The 21,449-nt window shown below is 37.7% G+C and overlaps 2 protein-coding genes across 2 annotated transcripts in view; both read left to right on the top strand.

Annotated features, from left to right (window-relative positions):
• On the top strand, positions 1–4,155 carry LOC135468830 (tRNA (guanine(37)-N1)-methyltransferase-like). Its single transcript, XM_064747270.1, has 4 exons — positions 1–839; positions 1,737–1,925; positions 2,643–3,263; positions 3,953–4,155. Exons 1-4 carry the CDS (start codon positions 65–67, stop codon positions 3,988–3,990), a joined length of 1,623 nt encoding a protein of 540 aa, XP_064603340.1. The 5' UTR covers positions 1–64; the 3' UTR covers positions 3,991–4,155.
• Positions 4,156–6,887: 2,732 nt separating this feature from the next.
• LOC135466408 (spectrin beta chain-like) overlaps positions 6,888–21,449 on the top strand; it is a 153,590-nt gene continuing 139,028 nt past the window's right edge. The window contains 1 exon segment of the mRNA XM_064743860.1: positions 6,888–7,139. The gene's annotated coding sequence lies outside the window, so the exon portion shown is untranslated.

Below are 21,449 nucleotides of genomic sequence, written 5' to 3'. Positions count from 1 at the left end.
TATTTAATCGTATTTCGTTATCAAAACAGTGATTTCACCATGAACTGAAATAGAACATGAACTGATGTTTGCGAGTCGTCAGTTTGCTGCTTTATCCACATTTAAATTAGGCAAGCCCGTTCGATTTCTTGGGCTGCCAATCAATGGAAAACCGGAAAAGCTGAAACCTCTGCTGCCTGATCCCACGTGTGAACCAACTACCAAGATAACATATCGGGTCTCCTGTTTGGAACACCCAAAGAAAAATAATTTTGTTGAAACACAGTTGTTTTGGAGCTGGTATCATCGAAAGTGCAGATATTTTGTAGCTCTTCTGAGACCAATCATTCATGAGAAAACTTTTAAGAAGATGAATCGAGTGTGTCGAAAGGAAATAGATCCTCCCGAATCTGTTAGAGGAATGACAACGCTGGACAAAAGTCGTTTCAAGAAGACGGCGAAAATTCTGGGCATCCGTGTTCCAGTTAAAAGTATGAACGTCTTCAGTAAGAAAATGAAAAACACTTTGCTAAGAATTCCCCAGATTCGACCAATCGCGGAAGTTGCTGAAGACGACATTGCTAAAAAAGATGTTAAACTAGCACTGTTGGACCCAGAAAAGTATTCTAGTATCAGTGACTTCAAAGAGGAGGAAAAAACACAGCTGCAAGACATGGGCATTGATTTGTCTTCCATTAAACACTATGAAATTGACCTAGGTTATGACAACTGGAATACCTCTGAGATCCTCAAAGCTGTTTTACCAACGGACTATGACAACGTTTCAGGATTTAGTACCATTGGTCATATTGCTCATCTCAACTTAAAGAATGAACTGTTGGATTACAAATACTTCATTGGTAAAATCAGTTTGCTTAAATCGCCATCCTTGCTAGTACAGTAAAACACTACAGGCATGAACTTCTGAAACACCAGTTAATGTGTTAATTGTGCAAATATGGGACAACATTTAAGTAGTGAGTTTGGTTACATTATGCCATGACATCTTAGAATTTTGGCGTTCACTTGCACTGATATTTGAAGTTCTGAATGTAGAAGTGTATAACTCTCAGTGAGGCCAGCTAATTGGTATTGAGGTCCAGAAGACTTGATGATTCTCTCATATAAGACATAGTTGAAAGCTGTAGACTTTAGACAGATCCAGTCCAATCCCAATTTGTCGGGTTCCAGATGCAGAAAGGGTCCCCCTGCTTCTAACATAAATACGTGAACTTTGATGACGTGGATTTATTGAAAACAGACATTTTTATTGAACAGTTGGCCCTTCCTTCTTGTTATCTTTATCCAAGGATGAGTGTCGAAACATCTAAGTTATCGGCCCGATTTCGTGAGCTATCGTTTTAGCTCTCTATCCATCAGTATATAAGATAGAGCTGCGGCACTATAGCTACATTTGACAGGGCCTCCACTTTTGTCATAAAGAGTACACACAAATGATTGATACATGATGGTATCCTTTTGCTCACTGTTAAGTGTACCATTAAAAGTGCTGTATTTCATTTGCCACATTTACAGTGCTAATTTTGATGCATATTTTATTTCTGTAGAAATTAATGCTTTTCTAAGATGGAAAATAAATGCATGTCTTGATATAATTGAGAACTGCATATTTCTAGTTGACAGATGTCTGGTAATATGGTGTATTTATGAAAATTTAAACATGAGGGCAGCTGAACTGGAAAACTAATTTACATGAAAGTCAATTCATATCAGTAAAATTCTGTGTTGTTTTTCAGGTGAAGTCATTCTAGACAAAATCAAAACAGTCAGTACAGTTGTCAACAAATTAAACACCATAGACAACACTTTCAGGAATTTTCAGATGGAACTTTTGGCTGGAGAGGAAAATTATGTGACCGTTGCCAAAGAGAATGGTTGCAACTTTGAAATGGATTTCTCTAAAGTTTACTGGAACTCACGCTTGTGTAAGTTATGTTGGTAATTGCACTCTGTCAATGTCTCCTATTCACTGTAACATTGTATGAGACCATGTGCACAAGCACTTATACCATGTCTTTTTTTGTGCAGTAAGTCTTCAACCTTTTTGACCTGTAAAGCACTTTTAATCAGTGGAATTTATACAGTTCTTATGAAAGTAAGACTAAAATGATTAATTTGTGTCACTAAAACATACACCTCATAAAGCTGTGCAAAGTATTTCTCACTAGTGCCCTAGGAATATTTCAATAAATTGGTGGCAGAGGTGGTTGAAAAGGTTGAAGTTATTTGTCCTTCTGTTTAGAAATAAGCTTGAATTCCTTACATTTGGTGCCACTCAAACAATTGTCACTTCAGTTTATCATGTCCATGTATTAGCTGGTGGCATTTGTTTATGGATGACTTCTGTGTGCCTCTAGGAAATACAGTAGATCCAGTTAATGCCAGTTCTGCTCTGTGTTAATTTAAAATCTGCTGATCTTAATCTCAGCCAATACCAGTACCGTAATTAAATAATTTGGACCTCACAAACTTATGTCATCCTATATGCCCCTAAGACAATGCATTTACGAAAATTACTGAATAGGATATTGTATTGCTGACGAGTTCATGTAATGAATGGGGAGGGCATACAGATTATAAGAAAAAGATCATATATCAGCTTCCATCTTCAGGTTATTTTTCTTTTAATTTTACTTGTCCAGCCACTGAGCATTCCAGGATCGTCACCCTTTGCCCCAAAGACTCGGTGGTTTATGATGTGTTTGCTGGGGTCGGACCATTCACAGTGCCACTGATGAGAAAAGGATGTACTGTGCTAGCCAATGATCTTAACCCAGAATCTTTTAAATGGCTCAATATTAACATTAAGCAGAACAAAGGGAAAGGGCACGTCACTACATATAATATGGATGGGAGAGACTTCATCCAAAATGTTGTGAAAACAGACCTGATTTCTCGGTGGAAAGACTCTGTGAAGGAGGAGAAAGCCACAGATTTCCGCGTGGTGATGAATCTGCCTGCCATAGCTGTGGAATTTCTCGATGCTTTTCTGAACATTGGCTGTGAACTGTCAGGAGAGTGTAGGGCAAGCACGTTTGTGACAATGCCTCAGGTGTTCTGCTACTGTTTTACCAAGTCTGAGGATGCTCAGAGCGACATTGGTGGCCGTGTCAAGAGCGTGATCGGAGACGACCCAGACTTGAACCTGGATTTGTTCTTTGTCAGAAACGTAGCCCCGAATAAAGACATGTATCGTATATCATTCCTACTTCCAAGGACAGTCGTGTTTAGAAGTGAACAGATCCAGACTGATCAGAACTCAGGTGTGTTGTATTTGACATGTAACATGTATTGTTTTACGATCCTCTGATCTCGAAGGAGTATGGACATGTTGAGTTCCTCAGGTTCTAAGAAGATGTGTAGTGATTTCCTGCATTGCTTACGCATTATTATTTCAATGGCTGGAACACACAAGGTGCAGGTTCAACTCTGGTCTTCGTGTTTGCATTCTCCCCTTCTCACCATTCGTGGGGTCTTTCTGAATATAAGCAGTTGATGACATTCTCTAAGGTTCGTCAAAGAACCCTTGTTTTCCACCAATATAAATTACTTTATGTTAATGTCACACGTGGGAAAGTTAACAGTAAATTGTCAAGGGTCAGTACATTCGGTTTCCTTCAACCATAAACCTGACTGCCATCATATAGGTAAAAAACAACAATAAAATAAAGAAATTGTACAGTCATTGTAGAAGTGGAATTTTCTATATTGTATAATGAGTTAAAATAAATAAATGTTAAAGTATTAAGATGATTCGATCTGAAACTGTTCAAACCTTTATACCTCAAAAAATTGTTTTATTTTTACATGTGCATGGAAATTTGGCTATCTTTAAAGAAAGAACCACAGCCTAGTTGAAGAAACAGTGTTTAAATGCCACAGACTTGTTGCGATTCACAGTTAATGATTCCTTGATTAACAACTAAACTGATGTGTTACTGTTTGTTTTCAGATTCAGGTCCCATGACTAAGAAGCAGAAGACGAGGTGATGTTATCCATGTTTGGCGACAGAAACCTCTGGACAATCCTGGATTGTTTTAAGATGAATACAGCATGAAATTTTTAATTAGCTTTTCAAGGAAATGGACATGGAATTAGGAGCTGATTTTGTGCTTGATTTTACAATGTCTTAGTGGTTGTACCTCTGTATTTAAATAAATAAATATACTGGTTATTTCTGAAATTTATTCTGATATATTTTGCTACTTTCTTCAGCCTTAGTATCATCACATGTTTATAATGCGCAGGCTACAGCCAACTATAGGTGTTTTAAATGTTACATCGTTCAAATTTTGGAGCAAGTCTTCTGAAGTAATTGTAGTTAAACTGAAATAAGACTTGGACATAAAGCCAAAGTGATTTGGTCAGAAAAGAAAAGACAACAAATAGTGTAACCAGAGCTATTTAAGAAGAGGGGTGGAAATGGACATAAATGATCACAGAGATACTTTCTAATGTGCTTGGTAACTCAGCTTCTAATAAGGAGTTCTTATGAGGTCATGGGAGGCGCCACGTTTGAGCAACCGGGGAAACACAATGTCATGTCACTAGTACACCAAGCACTTAAGGTGAAAAGGCAAAACTCAATGTCGTGTCACTAGTACACCAAGCACTTAAGGTGAAAAGACAAAGCACAATGTCATGTCACTATGACACAAAGCACCTAAGGTGAAAAGGCAAAGCACAATGTCATGTCACTAGTACACCAAGCACTTAAGGTGAAAAGGCAAAACACAATGTCATGTCACTAGTACACCAAGCACTCAAGGTGAAAAGGCAAAACTCAATGTCATGTCACTAGTACACCAAGCACTCAAGGTGAAAAGGCAAAACACAATGTCATGTCACTAGTACACCAAGCACTCAAGGTGAAAAGGCAAAACACAATGTCATGTCACTAGTACACCAAGCACTTACGGTGAAAAGGCAAAACACAATGTCATGTCACTAGTACACCAAGCACTCAAGGTGAAAAGACAAAACCCAATGCCATGTCACTAGTACACCAAGCACTCAAGGTGAAAAGGCAAAAGACAATGTCATGTCACTAGTACACCAAGCACTCAAGGTGAAAAGGCAAAAGACAATGTCATGTCACTAGTACACCAAGCACTCAAGGTGAAAAGGCAAAACTCAATGTCATGTCACTAGTACACCAAGCACTTAAGGTGAAAAGGCAAAACACAATGTCATGTCACTAGTACACCAAGCACTTAAGGTGAAAAGGCAAAACACAATGTCATGTCACTTGTACAACAAGCACTTAAGGTGAAAAGGCAACACAGAGTGCAAGTGACGTAAACAGACACAAGATTTATAGAATATCTATTTATAGAAATAACAAACACCTGATTTGTGGGGCTTTGATTGCCTCAAAGTTCACGATTTTTCTTGTTCTGAATTGCTGTATCGTTTTTGTGCAACATCACAAAAATAAAAAGTTATGCTTTTGGGGTACTATATTGAAGCATGTAAACATTGGTCTAAAAAAACACATATTAACACAAAGAATCATATGGGTAGCAGGCTGTGGTTGGGTGGTTAGGTTTCTTGTCTTTCAGTCACTGTAAATCATGAGGTGCTGATACAATTCAGGCCTAGGACAGGAAATTTGTGGGCTACCCTACTCCCAGGGCACGAGGAACACTGGTGACAATAAGCTTGGGCACTTCTCCATTGTCATCGTAGAAGTTGAAAGTTCATGAGTATGATGGTGAACAACAATCCTATCAAATGTATATTCTCCTACATACTCGCAGAAAGCTTTCAGCAGTCGCCCTTAGGCCTGGTTTTGAACATATCTTCATGTGTCCTCCAAATACTGCAATATTCCATCAATATATTTGGCTTTTCTTTTGCTGAAATATCATTCTTTGTGAATGGAAATAAACATTGCCTGGTATATTGTGTAGTCGTGAAAGGAGTTTGAATCCTTGTATGACCCTTCCATCAGTCATTGCACTAGTGCCCTTACCAAACAAGTTCAAAGATATTTCGGGTTCTGTACCCACTGTCAGTGTGGGACGTTTTGACATAGGTCCCAAAGAAAATATAAAACCATTCTCATATTCATCATCACTTTCATGATTTTTCTCTCATTTAACGTCAGCCAGTGTTCTCTGCGTGATTGAAATCCAGATTTAGAATTTTCATAACGTATCAAGATATTACGTTTGAATGAGGACAACTGCATACTGAACCAAAAATTACATCTTTGCAACCACTGGGACACACAAGGCAGGAGTTCAAACCCGGCCGTGGACAGGGAGTTTGGGGGCTCCTCAGCTCTCACTGTTTGTGCTGCCTTGCTAACAGTAGGTGTTAGACTATGCTATGCTAATGTGGCACTTTGTGCAGCCTAATATTTGTGGAACACCATTTGTGTTCCACCAATATGGCCTGCATGCATGTACATCTCACATGGGAAAGTTTGTCACTAACTTGCCAGATGTTGGTAGTTTATGCCAGGTGCTCCAGTTTCCTCCACCCATGAAAATGACAGCCATGGCATAAGTGAAAACTTCTTGAGTACCAGTATGGTGCTAAAGTGCAATCAAATAAATAAATAAATATCAGACATCTTTCATATAAATCAGTACATTGTAGTTAAAGTGTTAATCATAATGTGAATGTACAATAAGTTTATGTGTTTTTTGTCAAATTCCAAATGCATCTCAAAATATCACATGTTGTTAAGCTATATTTAACCAGAAGAAATGAATCACAAACTTGAAACACAAGCCGGTCAAGTGAGGCAGAGGAGGTGACCATTATGTCCGTAGTAGTGTCCCCTGAATCAGTCGGCTGTGACATATTTGGCGGGGTTTATAATAGGGGGCGCCACAACAAGCACCTGCCAGGTATGTGTCCCCCGTCAGCCATGACACCACGCCTAGTGATTTGAAAAATTGGCTCGAAAATGGAAATACAAGTTAGGCGTTAACTAAAGGGGAAATAGCTTATGTATCTGTTGAAAACGAGTTCACGGGACACTGCTTGTTATCAAACTTCGAAGCGGGACAAGTGACAAGCTGGTGGAAGGCATCGACCGACGACGGTAGCGGTGGCTGAAGTAGCCGTACTGTGTACTGTTACCATCTACGGCACTGCAGGGCGGGACTGTACGGAAAGCCGTAAGGTGAGACTGTCACCAAAAGTTTTATTGCTTACCTTTTGTGTAGTTTTTGTTCATTGACACATCCCCTATCATAATTTAATATTAGATGTATGGTTAAAGTGCACGGAAACCGCAGATAGCATTCATTGCCATATCTTTTTTTGATTGGACTTTGCATGACCACTAGTACTACGCCTACACACTTAAAAACGAAGGAGTGTCCACTTGACACTACACCCTATGATACACAGATACAATTTGAGGCGTATTTATTTCCATTACAAGATAGATGCATTTGTAATTTAATTTTTTTTATTTTGAGGACATTTAAATAAAATACATAATAATAAAGTTTTTTGTTTTGATGTATTTGTACTTATTTTCATACACATCATTTTGTTTATTTATTGTTTGACATGGGGTCTCGATCCTTGGCCTGGTGCTTAGTGTGCTAGCGCAGCAAAATACCCAGTGTGATTGCTGTGAGTTCAAGTCTTTTCAGTTGTATGTGGGAAGCTCTTGCAGAAACCTGCGGATGGTCGTTTGTTTCCTCCGGCACAATGCTTGCAGCTGCCGTAGCAGTGAAATGTTATCGAGTGCGGCATGATTACACCAATCAAATAAATCAATAAATTGTTGTTGAACATCAGAATCCTTCACTGGTATTGTGGTGATGGGTTTATATGGGTTAAGGGAACCAAAGTGAGGAGTTATGACCAATGTTTGTGGAGTAGGCCTAACAGTACATCCACTTACATTGTCAGTAGACCGTGTGTATTCTGTAAGACTGGTCGGAAATTGGGGGTCATGTCACCACCCTTTCGTGTCGAAAACCAAATGGCCGCCAAGTGTAAGCGCATTAGGGAAAAGGTAACTTTTTGCCACCTCCCTGGCGACCAGTAAGACGTAGTTGTACAAAATAACATCAAGAAAGCTCTGCAGAAGTACTCCTATCTGGAAAGCTGAAGATTATACAAATCCAACAGATACAAGATCGAGGACAGCGATTCAGAAATAGGCATTTTCCCATGCAATAACGTTGGGAGGACCATTTTCTTCACCCACATCATTTGTTACTCAGGAGATCACATGTTCTCTAGCTTCCTTGTCACGGAATGAGTTGCATACCCAACTGGACTATAAGGAATGGAATGGATATGTCATGCTAGCCTGCCTGACCAAGTGTACCCTGTGGTTTCCTCTTGTCTCGTCTGAGTAGAGTCCTCTCAGATATTAAATTCTGACAACCTGGACAATCATACGTCTGAGACTCAGGCCCTCGAGTCAATCCAACAGACCAGGTCATACTAATATACCTGTACTGTATGCGTTAAGGAGGACAAGGTTGCAAATAAAGTTTTACCAATTCTAGAAATTAAATACATGTAAATCATATCTCAGCTAGGTTAACATTCATTTAAACTTTGCGGTGTCCTGCGCATCTCCAATAGTATGTCAGAACTATGCACAGTGTGAACAGAATCCATCAAGACATAGCACGTTGATTAGTGGACATTTATCTGGACACTGCGCCATTATTATCCGTCAGTTCTATCCCATAATATGAAGTGGATTATAGAATCGATGTGAGGGCCTGTGGCTAGAACTAGTATGGCATATAACTGTGTACCAATTCAGGTAACATGTAATCACTAGGGCCTGTACATTTTTTTAATACTTCCTGATGCCATTGAATTCCTGATGCTACACTGTAGAAAAATTGTAATAGAAAATATGGAATCTTTTCCCTGGCTAGGTAAGCTTAAGTTTTTAATCACAGTACCACAAGTACTTCCTCACTGTGAGATCTAGCTCCCGGATCACAAAGTGATCTTGGAAAAAGTAAAAATTTACTTTATCATGAAATATGGTTTGTAGTAGCTTACCCAGGTGTATTAGCATAGACTAAGCTTGTGGCTTGTGCATGGTTTGTTATGTGCTAGATACTCTGCCATGATATTATACCCAGCATTCCAGAATATCCCAGAGAAGATCACCATAAACGGGTTGATATCTGATGTTGCTGGTGTTTGCAGGTGGACTCCACATGATTGAAAGTTCTACACTTATAGTTAAGTGGACATAAATTTATGAAATTTGCACTGCTTGAGAAATTTTTAAGGACTTAAATAATGGCCGTGAACTAATTGTGAACACGTAAGTTTCTCGCTTCGTTTTTATTTTTTTATTTTTTTTGCCCTATCTTGTAGATTATGATATATAAGGTAGCTGACACAGATTTACACTGGAGTGTCCTGAGGCCTGCTGTACATTACTCTTCAGGTAGACAACTAACAGTATGACAAGCCTGGATATCTTGTCAGGTAACTCTTTTGTGCAGGTGTGTTATATGATACTTGTTACACAGGACTGTAGACAGGAAGTCGCCAACGAGCATTCATCCAAAAATACAGTTGTTAACATTTGTCCTCAGCGAAAACAACCGAGTTTAATTGTGAAATGACGTTGTAAATGCACAACTTATTTGTCATTCATGATATACATGTTTAAAGCTTAAGCGTACTTTTAAAACGGCTTCCGAAGTTTGAAATCACCTTCTCGAACCTCGAGTTGTTGCCTTGACAACTCTTCTCTAATTACAGGTATGCAGCAATTTCTTAGCCATTTTAGGAAGGTTCCCTGGTTGACCTTGAAAGGATTGGAAATTAGAAGGCAGCAATTGAGCAACGTTTTGCTCTTCAACTAATATAGATCTGTGCTCTGACTGGGTCCAGTAACTATTTTACACACATCTTCATTGCAGAATTTTTTTTTCCAAAAAATAACAAAACTGTCAGAACTATTTTAAAATCTTCTGGTCCATGTCGAGTGCAATGTATATATGTTCTTATCTCTTCCCGACATACATGGGTGTTCCGCTTGAGTGACTATGCAGTATGCAACAGGGTAATTTCCTGGGCTCTTGTTCTGCTGGCTGTACACCACAGCTATCACGGCAGCCATTGAAACCAGTGATTTATATCCTGAGTTTACCTTAGCCGAGACATAAGGGCTAGATCCATTCAAAAATGTGGAGAAACAGTCTGTGACCCTCCTATACATGCCCTTAATAGTAGCACTTCCTGAGGGCGCTGTCATGCCGGTTCTGCCATGGGCTTAAAACCACTCTATTAATTCTTTTATGACAAGTTTTGCCGTTGCCGACATAAGATTATACTTCAACAGGTAGATTTGTAGCCTGCAGGGGGTGGTGTATAAACCTCAGTCAAAGTCAGAATTAGAACCAGACAAATATAATTCAAACCCACGTATTGTTTGATGTAGGTTGTGAAGTTTACCAAGTTACATCGGAAGGTGGATAATATACAAAACCTACCAAAGTTAATACATTGAAAGTACACAAACTCTACTGAATTCAGTTCATTCAGTTTCATTTTTGAAACAGATACTAGTGGGATTTTTTTTTTAAATGGTTCATAGTGCAGATATCTGCTTGTTATCACACGAATCATGCAGAGTGGCTTCTTCAGGGTGTAAATCCAATGTATCGATTCCAAAGGTCACAAGGTTTGATGTTTATGCACAGATGCATGCACTGTGTACATTAACTTGAAAAAGTTTGAATGAATGAATGAATGGTTATGGTTTAATGCCACATCGGAAAAACTTTGAATGAATAAATGAATAATTATGGTTTAATGCCACATTGGAAAAAGTCTGAATACACTTCATTATAAAATATCTACTACAAATTTCATATTCTTATTAAAAAGAGTTTATAATATCAAAGCATCTAATTGTCTAGTTTTTATTTAGTGTTTTCCATGGCCAGGGTGGTTAGCATGCCGCATTGTCCTAGGAACCTCCCGCCATTGTGGTTCCTGTGAGTTCATGTCCTGCCCCTGCTGGTTTCCTCTCTGGTCCTATGTGTGAAGATCTGCCAACAACATGCAGATGGGCCTGGGTTTCCCCCAGGGCTCTGCCCAGTTTCCTCCCACCATAATTCTAGCTGTCGTCTTACAAGTAAAATATAATTAAGTACAGCTTTAATTGCAAATCAGTAAAGTAAATTAAACTTCAGGTTTACATCCAAATGTATGCAGTGAGTATGTTAACTTGAACGTTGATGTTGATGATAAACCGTACGTGGGGAAGGTCTGGCGGCAAACCTGCGAACGGTTGTGGATTTCGCCTGGCTGTGCCCGATTTTCTCCTACCATAATGCTGGTCGTATGTGAAATATTCTTGAGTACGGCGTAAAACACCAGTCAAATAAATAAAAATAAAAAAAATACATAAATGTTGAGAATAAGCAAAAATCATGTGATGTGTCCTACGAATTTGGAATTCTTAGTAACAGCGTAGATCAGATCATCCAATTGTCTACATTTTATATACAGTGTGTCAAAGTAATTAGGGTTTTGAAATGACATGGAAATCCTGGGAATTTTTACACTTCCATTGTTTTTGTGCCAAATGCAAATTCAGTGTCACCGTATTCTTTTCTTTTAAACATTTGTCTCGCGTTAATCTCCTTTGTTAAAAAAAAAAGGGAACTGGTGACAAACTGTTTTGTATGTTGGCCACTAATTAACATACCTGTAGTGATTGTCATTTGTCATTGCATAGCCTATACAGACCTTGACTTGATGTGCATAGTCAGTGCATGGCTGCTATGATGTAAACAGTTTTTTTAGGTGGTGCACTGATAAGAGAATGTTGTTTTGAAATGATTGTGTATTCAGTGCTTTGTTTATTTAAGCCTGATTTTTATCATTTTGATGAATTTTTGTTTAATGCATACTGGTTGCGAGTAGCCATTCGTCTGTAATAGATATTTACAATGACACACTGCTTAAGAAGTTTCAAGTAAAAGCTGTACTGCAGAGACGTTAGAAATGAAATGGTTCATTATAAAGCAGAGTACTTTAAATTTAAGTTAAATCAGTTAACTAATTGAAGTCAAACTCCAGTAAAACACTGAGAACATGCAATGTGCACTTGCAATTAAAATTCCCTAACATGCATGAAATGTTGACAAACACATCTAGATCTGTATTGGTTTTAAGACATTAATTTTATTTTAGATGAATTTTTTGTTATATCTTTCCTAACTTAAATCAGCCAGGAGAGTCTGTTGGATTATCCTGTATGGTAATACACAGCATTCTTTTTGTTTCTTGTTTTATCAAACATGAAGATAACAGCTTTGCTGTAATCAGTGAATTTAAGCTTCAGGCACTGCGGAGAGATTAAAGGAAGGAAGTAAAGAAACGTGTAGATGATATAAATTTTCCCATCAGGATTACTTGCCTGAAGTTACAGTTTTTGTCACATATTGGCCCGCTAAGTTATTTATCAGTATGATGTAATTGCTTGTTGGAATTCAATATTAGAGGCTGATTTTATTTATCTATATAGTTTTTAAAAGAACTGATAAAATCTATGCAGGCTTGCTTGTGTTGATAAATTGATAATAAAGTGCTCTGGGTGTTTGTTTTTAACCTGATGTCTTCATTTAAGGGTTTTTCGTTATGCTTTTTTAAAGTTGTTTGATCTCTGAAGCTGTGATCACTGAGAACTGAATCATTGCCTATGAATAGAATCATAGGCATGTTAGTTGCATATACAGATATTTGCAAATGTCAGACAGATGACCATACTACATTGCATTCTCCATTGAATTTTTCAATGGCAGCAAATACATTATTAATCTGCTACTTCAGAATCCAGTGAAATGTTGTTGGATTATCAGAGTGGTACATTACCTAATTAGTATTGTATTTGAATCAGAATGTTGTAAACATTGCCTTTTTGAAGGAACCTATCATTGCACTATGGAGGAGCCAAATGTTGTAGTTTTTAAAGGAGCCGATAATTGGAATGATAGAGGAGACAAATATTGCATTTTAGAGGTGCTATATGTTGCAGTTTAGAACAGCCAGATTTGTTCTTAACCATAATCTGATTTCATGGATGCAAGGAAAACCTTAGTATGTAGTGTGAAGAATAAAAAAATAACAGAAAGTTTCTACCAGTAGCTAGAATCAGTGTTGGCAGATAAATAGCCCACTAGGGCACAATCAAGGTAAACCTGAGTATGTAGTGTGAAGAATAAAAAAATAACAGAAAGTTTCTACCAGTAGCTAGAATCAATGTTGGCAGATAAATAGCACACTAGGGCACAATCAAGGTAAACCTGAGTACGTAGTGTGAAGAACAAAAAAATAACAGTAAGTTTCTACCAGTAGCTGGAATCAATGTTAGCAGATAAATAGCCCACTAGGGCACAATCAAGGTAAACCTGAGTACCTAGTGTGAGGAACAAAAAAATAACAAAATGTTTCTACCAGTAGCTGGAATCAATGTTAGCAGATAAATAGCCCACTAGGGCACAATCAAGGTAAACCTGAGTATGTAGTGTGAAGAACCAAAAAATAACAAAGTTTCTACCAGTAGCTAGAATCAATGTTGGCAGATAAATAGCCCACTAGGGCACAATCGGGGTAAAGCTACACCCTTAGCCACCTCCCCCTAGTGCGCCTGGAATAGCCTGATGACCAGCCTCTGTGTCTCCCACAACCAGTCTCTTTGTAGTCTGCCCCACCCTCAAAAATGGCCACACCCACTTGTTGGTTTTCTATACAGTATGCTGGTAAATTATATATGTTAGATAGGAGCTTGTCCTTATCTTGAATAGAAAGGGATTCACTGTGACAGAAGTAAAATTTAAAGTGCTTGGTGTTAGTAGAATTTACTAATACTGATGCAAGCCATCAACTTTACTGATTCATATTGACTGGTTCATGTTGTATTGATTTTGAAAGATTTGAGCAAAATTACTCAATATGAATGTGGTAGCTTTACGGGAAATGTCAATAGCACGGTAAGGCCGTCCTGAGACAAATTTTTTTTTTATTGTATTTTTCATTCTGGCTAATCAAAAACATGGATTTCAAAGAAATTAACATTGGGGAAAAAGAATAAAATATGAAACGCTGTGGCTCTTCACAACTACTTGAGGAGAATGCGAAAGTAAATTTGCATGTAGAAACATGTCTTTGTGCCTCACCAGTCATTAACGCTGAACTTTCGCAGGTGTAAATGGATCAGTCCTCATGTGCAGTAATTTGACAATCCCTTTTATTGTGATGGCGGAGTATGAATAAAACCCATTACCAATTGGCATATTAAACAGTTTTCTATTAGAGAGGTCATATAAAAAATGTCTACCCGTGACATTTTGCAACACGAAGACACGACCTTTGTGCACACAATGGCTGGCAAATAGTAAGCTATAGAAACGACCCTTAATATGCACGTAAATCGTAGTACAATTTAAATGTAGAGGAAATTGTTTTCCTGTCAGTAGATATTCTGCTCTGTCATCTGTTTTGATGCACAGTTATACCTACATTCCCATGTATACTCCTATAAAGTAAAGCATAAGAATTAAAGGTCCCAGACAGGATGCACTGAAAATAATAAAACTGTTAACAATAGGGCTTTATTGTTACACTGACAGTAACCTGTTTTCTATAGGTTTATAAGCGTTTAATTCATGAATTGTCCCTGCCCCGCTGGCTAGCTAGATAGGTGGCCTGAGGGCTGTTATGTTGACCAGCCACCATAAGGGCAGTGAGCCACTCTCACAGCTAGGGGTCTTGTACCCCACAGGGAACTGCTCAACTGGGACATAATTACACCCATGGGCTGTGGAATGTGGAAGTCAGTAGAGAGACATTCCTCAGAACATGTCCCCGGAAGTCCACTGTTAGTTGGCAGGCAAGAGAGCAGCTAGTCACTGAGAGTGTAGGAGGGAGCCAGAAAGAGGCAGGGAAGAAAAACAGGTGGGGAAAGAATCGCGAAGGCTGTCATACTGGATGAATGCTTAAAGTGAATGAACTTGATTAAAGTGATAAAATCTACTTTATATGAGGACTGGAAACTTTTCACTTTACTGGTGAAGATTTGTGACAACTTGTGCTACTGATGTTACAGGGAAATATAAAGGTGGGTGTGATTTTGCTACTGAGTGTAGGCCCGTTATGTAGTGGATCTCCACAGACCCACACATATCTGTAATACCTGAGTGTAAACAAAGATCTATATTGTGAAACTAGGAGTAGGTGCAAGTTTATGTAGATATCTACCTACTTGCTATGCACAGGTAGGTATGTTTGTATAGACATGAATAGGGCTCTCATCTTGCGACGTGCATGTGTGGACAACTCGAGTGGAATATATCTTAGTCTGTTACTCTGGTTATATTTTTACAATGTAAACCACTTGTTTTTTTACCAAAGTCTCGGATTACTGGGATTCTGTACAAATATAAGTCAGGCACAGTACTCGTTTATTCAGAGCACTTGCATATATATATATATATATATATATATATATATAACTTTATTTTCTAAGGGTGACAAATGATGAACATTTACTCTGTCAGTTACAAGAACTGTTCTTCCCAGAGGCCCTCTGACAGGGTGACAAAACAAACACGACATTTACATGTAAATATTAACAGTGACCAGACAAATAGTTTGCACACACAACGGTATCAAAAGGAGCCATAATAATTATGCTATACAAAGCAATACAAAAAGAACACAGTCAGCAAAGGACAGATTACAATCAAGATATTAACTGTGTATATATTGAAAATGGGTTTTTAAGCATTTACATCTTGTTATTCATGCATGGTCAGATGAAACATTTTACAGAAGGCTTTCAGAGATTTTGAATATATGAAATACATATACTTGTATTTGCATTGTTTTTCCTGTGTCTTTTGTTTTCATGTCTTGATAGACCTGCTTCAGTTTCAATGCCCCAGTGTGGTTGGCCTATAAGTGTTATTCTGAGCACAATAAAGTAAGCAGGTGAAAATTAAACACATCTCCCAAAAGAATGATTATATTTAATGTGTATTCTGTGTTTGCACTAAAAGCACTTTTAAAAGCAAATATAAATGTTATAAAATATTAGTTCTGGGGGATGAAACTTAGGTTTCCGGTAGGAATTCTGGATATAATGTAGGGACTTTAGAAGTAAATCTAAAAACTATGTTTTAATGTATGAACAAAGCTCTTAAAATCAGACAAAATAAGTAACTTGGCCATGGATGATTTGGAGGTCATATACAGTACCTGTTGTGTTAGATTGGAGAAAACTTTCAGCTACTAATAATACCGTGGGTAAGAAACTGTGCCACCTATGTAGCCCAGGTAAATGTCATCATTTGGCAAGGTGAACTACCTGTGACAGTCAGGTGTAAAAGCCTGCCTATATCGTTCTTTATTCTGTTTTTTTTTTTTTGTCCTCAATCCATCTCCATTCCTTAAGCATAAGATATCACTTTGTTTACTCACGCCAGGCTGCTCTGGTGCACCTTTTGCGTGGGTCGTAACAAGGGATATTCTATAAACAGGATCTGGCTAGCCAGGCGTGTGGCTCTGTGTGTATTGACTTGACACTCGTAAAGCCAAACTTTTGATTGTCATGTTGCTGAAAACTTCATTTTTTTCTGAGTGAACGGTGTTTCTGCGTGCAGCTCACTCCTAGTCATGTGCCCTTTATTGGAGACGCAGGATCTATCAAGGTTGTATAAATTTATTGGGTTGTATTTGAAAAAGGGACTATCCCATTTTTTATCGTGTCACATTCCTGGGCTGCCCTGTTTAGATGATGAATAACTCAGTCTGCTGTCTCACCACAAAGGTGTTGTTCTATGCCAAATCATGCTCAGTAAACTCAAGATTTTACAAGTTTGAGGTAGTTTCAGTCCTTATGACAAGTGGGGTAATCTTGTTAGGATCCACCAAACTGACAGGGAGACTTCCCAACTCAGGTGTGGTAGGGTAATTACCTGATTTAAATGATCTCGCTGTTCCTGTGGTAATGACGTTTAGTGGCCAACAGCACTTACTTGTGTAGCTATGTATACAGTACATATTTGTGAATCACACATACAGATGTGAAGTTCAAAACAACTTGTTCGAGCTTCATAATTAAGATGTGCCCTAGGCAGTATTAAACCTTAGTTCTCATTCATCATATGAATTTTATTGCACCCATAAAAAAAACCAAAACAAGCTAAAGATTGGCATTTCAAGTTTTGTTTCAGTTTTCAATAATGAACTTTGTTCCTAAGCTTATATAAAATGCACACACACACACATATATATATATATATATATATATATATATATATATATATATATACATATATATATATACTGTACATACCCATGTAACAATATTGAATTCATGTCTTCGGAATACATACGTGGGAAGGTCTGCCAGCAACCTGCGTATGGTCGTGGGTTTCCTCCGGGCTCTGCCCGGTTTCCACCCACCATAATGCTGGCCGCCATAGTATAAGTGAAAAATTCTTGAGTATGGCGTAAAACAACAATCAAGAAAAGAGAAAAAAATCAACCTTCGGAATGTTTGGTATTGGATGAGTTAGCTCGCAGTTATAGACATAAACGAAAGCTTCTCTTGTAGGATAGTATTTGTAATTGTTAACTGCAGGTACAAACTTAATTGTGTCCCTGTTGTAAATGGTGTACGAGTGGTGTTCTGAGCCATGGGTTTGTTCTTACTTTAAATGTGCTTTCAAAATGTTCACTGGTCCATGTTAAACTGATTAATAAAATGAAATTACCGCCCAAAGAAATATTGTTTAGAAAAGCTGAGACATGCGTAAGAGTTCTTGATAAGTCAGGAATGTGAATTGACAGAAAAGTTGTAAAATATGTCTGCTATAGAAAAAATTAGGCTGGCTTGTTTATGTTGTTTCTAATTTTTTCATTCAAGAATGCTTACAGAATTAACAGTGAAATGTTAATTTAAACGTTAATAAAAAAAACAAATGTTTTTGTGCATTCATATCATGTGAGTGAGAGTTTTATACTTTACAAAAGAATGAGCAACGTTTTCTAGAATGTTGTTTTTTCATCAGGATGGTTGACCCACCCTGTCCAGTGGTGCACATATTTGTGTGAATCTTCATGTGATTGCAGGAACAATCCTGGGATTTGTTGAAATTTTCTTTCTTTCCTGTGTATGAAAACTAACCCTTGTTTACGTGGTTAAAAAACTCAGCCTTACAATGCTTGCATCCGTGCATGCTGCGCAAAGTTTACGTAGTACTGTGAGATTTGAAGTCACGCATGCTGTGGTGCTCGATGTGTTGTGATATTCAGGGTGACCATTTAACATGGTACAAAACCAGACGTGTGGGGTTAAAAAGTTAACACAAGTCAAGTTTTCCTGTAAAATCAATGTCCAGGGTGAGCTTGTAAGGGGTTCTACTACGTGTGCAAGCGAAGGGAACATCTGTGTTGTGGCTGATCATTGATTGGTCAAAACAAAGCCAGGACACTGCAGTGGGTTAGACTAGCGACAATATCCTTGATTTCGTCCAGCTGTGCCGACACATGACTGAACTTGAAAGTGAATGTGTGAGTTAGCTGTGAGTTGCTGGGACCTGTGATGATAGCTTTAGATTCTAGGAGTTAAGAAACTGACAGCTACGTCAAGCTGACTGACTTGTCAGATGTGGTTATCTGTGGTATGTGTGAAGTGGTGGCTGGGATTACACCCTGAATTTGCATTTATTTCCTGTGATCCTGATGAACTAAAGGATATTCGTTTATCTGAATAAATACCTGGTCCATACATGTACCTGCGAATTGTGCCGGTTGGGGAAAGAACCCCCCCAGTAAAGTACATCACCATGGATATGTGTCTGTTCAAAGGTAATGGTTTATTTGTAAAGCAATGACTTGTGACATATTAAAATAATTATAAACAGGAAAGTCAGTTTTCATGGTTGATAGATTATTTACGCCAAAAAAAAAACAAAACATGGTACAAATTATTTTTTATGTTGTTTTAAAATATCTAAATGTAGTATGCATATAATTACTTTATTATGCTTTTTATAAAGAGATACCTGTTTAACTTGATGGATCTGTTCGGCTGTAGAGTACGTAGCTGAACACCTGACCTTGGGCATTCACAACTCATTTATCTTACCTGTATATTCATTACAAGTTAATAAACAGTATATCCAGCACTTAGACAGCTAGTATTATTGTGGCAGCTGTTAATAAAGTTAGAGGTGTGTAATCACTTAGAGACTGCACAGGTAACCTTCAGGTGTAAGCTTTACAGGTTTAAATAATTAACAAAGTAAAAGATAGATATGTTAAGCACAACGTTAAACCCCAAGCACTCACTCACTTAAAGATGGATTGAATTGTTCTCGAAAACCAATTTTGAGAGCCTAGAGGGATTTTCAGATTGTTCCATTTAGCCCTGTTAGGTCAGCGGACATGTAAGACGTATTACGTAAGTTAAGATGTAAGTTTTGGTATAATATAAGTAAGTAGGTATAATGACAAAAACAAATAGTTTTTAACATCATTTTCGAAATAATAGTATGCATAAATTTCACTAAGAAAAGTACTATGGTGGTTGTAATGGTTGAAGAGTTACAGCATATCTGTTTGGAAGTTACTATAAATATGTAATTCTCTTGTATGTGCACCAAAATTCGTGTGTGACTTTCTGTACTGTTATTGAGAATTCCCATTTCCATGGGTATGTCATGTAAACATGAGTCTCTGCCAGTGTGGAACAACATCGATGACATTGATTGAGAAATAAAAAGAGGTGGTGGGGGGGGGGGGGGATCGTCACATAGATTTGCTGCCCTATGTATGAACTCTGTGAACCATTTTATTTGCTGTCAGTTTTGTAAAAAGCACCAAGTTTAACATGTGGTCATAGTTTTCAGAGCTGGGGCACTATGGAGCTGGAGTTTATTTGATGGCGGAAGCTACGCCCTGTGGTGTCTGATTTCAAATATTCCTGGCTTTTGAATCCAGCTGAACAATTTTTGTGACTTCCATTGTGAAATGCTGGCAAGTTTTCATACAAAAAATGTTAACATCTGATTTGCATTAAAACACGTTTGTCATGCAGACCAGGATTTGATGACTGTACTCGGAGTTTTCATGTATGCTTTTTTTTTTCCCCCCACTCGTAACAAGAAGCAGATTTGCAGTTGACAGCAATCATTTGTTGTAATATAACAGGTACCGAAATGTTTATCAAATATTTTTTGTTGAAGTCTGCTCCAAGTATTCCTTAATATCTAAACTTGCTGCATATGAAAGCATGTTTTGCATAAATACATTGGATTTTGTGCAGGTGAGAATCTGCTTACGGTGAGGATTTTCAAATTCACAGGATATTGCTTTATAATTATGTATGGTAAGTAAAACTGATACTTTCATAACTCTCAACAATTATTAAAAGTAAATCTACTTTTTAATTTCCTGTTTAATTAAAAGTGGAAACATACGGTATTGCATACCAAAGGAGCTTATGACATTATGCCCGTGCAGGATAGGAAAACAGTTCTGAATTCAAAAGTCTAGTATTTAACTAAACTTGATCCGAACTTCATGTGGCTGAATATTAGAGTCCTGAGTGACTGAATTTTGTAAAATTCATTTATGTATATGTGAGTTCAAGTACTGTAAAAGTTCTAAAATTACCTGAACAAAAATAAAATAAAAGCATTAAAATTAGTTCATCTTTCAAACCCTTTCAAATTAGTAAGTTACTAAATGAGTTAGTTTTTTTTTTATTTAGAATCTGTGGCTCATGCTCAAGTTATGCTAATTATGCTGTGACATGTTTAGCCATGCTTGCTATAAATACCAGGTAATAAGTAATGAGCAGGTGTAATTAGTTGATTGCCTGGCTCTTGTAACCTGATAGTGTGAGTGTACGTGATTTACTCTTGCTTATAGAGCCAATTGCAGTCCCATGGGCTTTAACAACAATGTTCGTAGCCCGACTGAAAATCAATGACACGGTGTTGTCGGTGCATGCGGCTTTGCCTTCAGACTGAAAGCAATACTCTTATTCCATTAGTACATTATGACATACCTCCAAGCCACATCAGAGGTATTGTTCGACATGTGGTGTTCAGTCCAGTGGCTGATGTTATCGTAATGTCTGTCTGTTTGTGCGTTCATTCACTAGAAACATGAAATGTGGAAATTGAATCTATCAACAGCCTCAATGCACCACTACATTCTATAAAATAGATTTAAACACACTGTAAATCATCAACATTTTCAACCACTAAAGCACTTTTCTCAGTGGAATTTATGCATACAATTATTATGAAAATGACACTGAAAATGATATGTTTGTGTCATCAAAGATGCAAGCTTCATAAAATCGTGCAAGGTATTTCTCCACAGCCCATACCTTTCTCAGAAATGGTGTATTAGTTGCAGAGGTGGTTGGAAATGTTGAAAAACCTAGGGTAGTAGGGTA

The sequence above is a fragment of the Liolophura sinensis genome, chromosome 6 (genome assembly GCF_032854445.1).
Source record: "Liolophura sinensis isolate JHLJ2023 chromosome 6, CUHK_Ljap_v2, whole genome shotgun sequence".
Classification (NCBI taxonomy): Eukaryota; Metazoa; Mollusca; class Polyplacophora; order Chitonida; family Chitonidae; genus Liolophura; species Liolophura sinensis.
Note: the sequence above shows the minus strand (reverse complement) of the source record. Positions and strands in the feature narration are given on the sequence as shown.

What these genes read in the sequence shown, in the direction of transcription:
- LOC135468830 (XM_064747270.1), top strand. Translation starts at nt 65, where the DNA reads ATGTTTGCGAGTCGTCAGTTTGCTGCTTTATCCACATTTAAATTAGGC. An exon ending in TTACTGGAACTCACGCTTGT is followed by an intron (nt 1,926 to 2,642) that starts GTAAGTTATGTT and finishes TTACTTGTCCAG; the next exon opens with CCACTGAGCATTCCAGGATC. An exon ending in CCAGACTGATCAGAACTCAG is followed by an intron (nt 3,264 to 3,952) that starts GTGTGTTGTATT and finishes GTTTGTTTTCAG; the next exon opens with ATTCAGGTCCCATGACTAAG.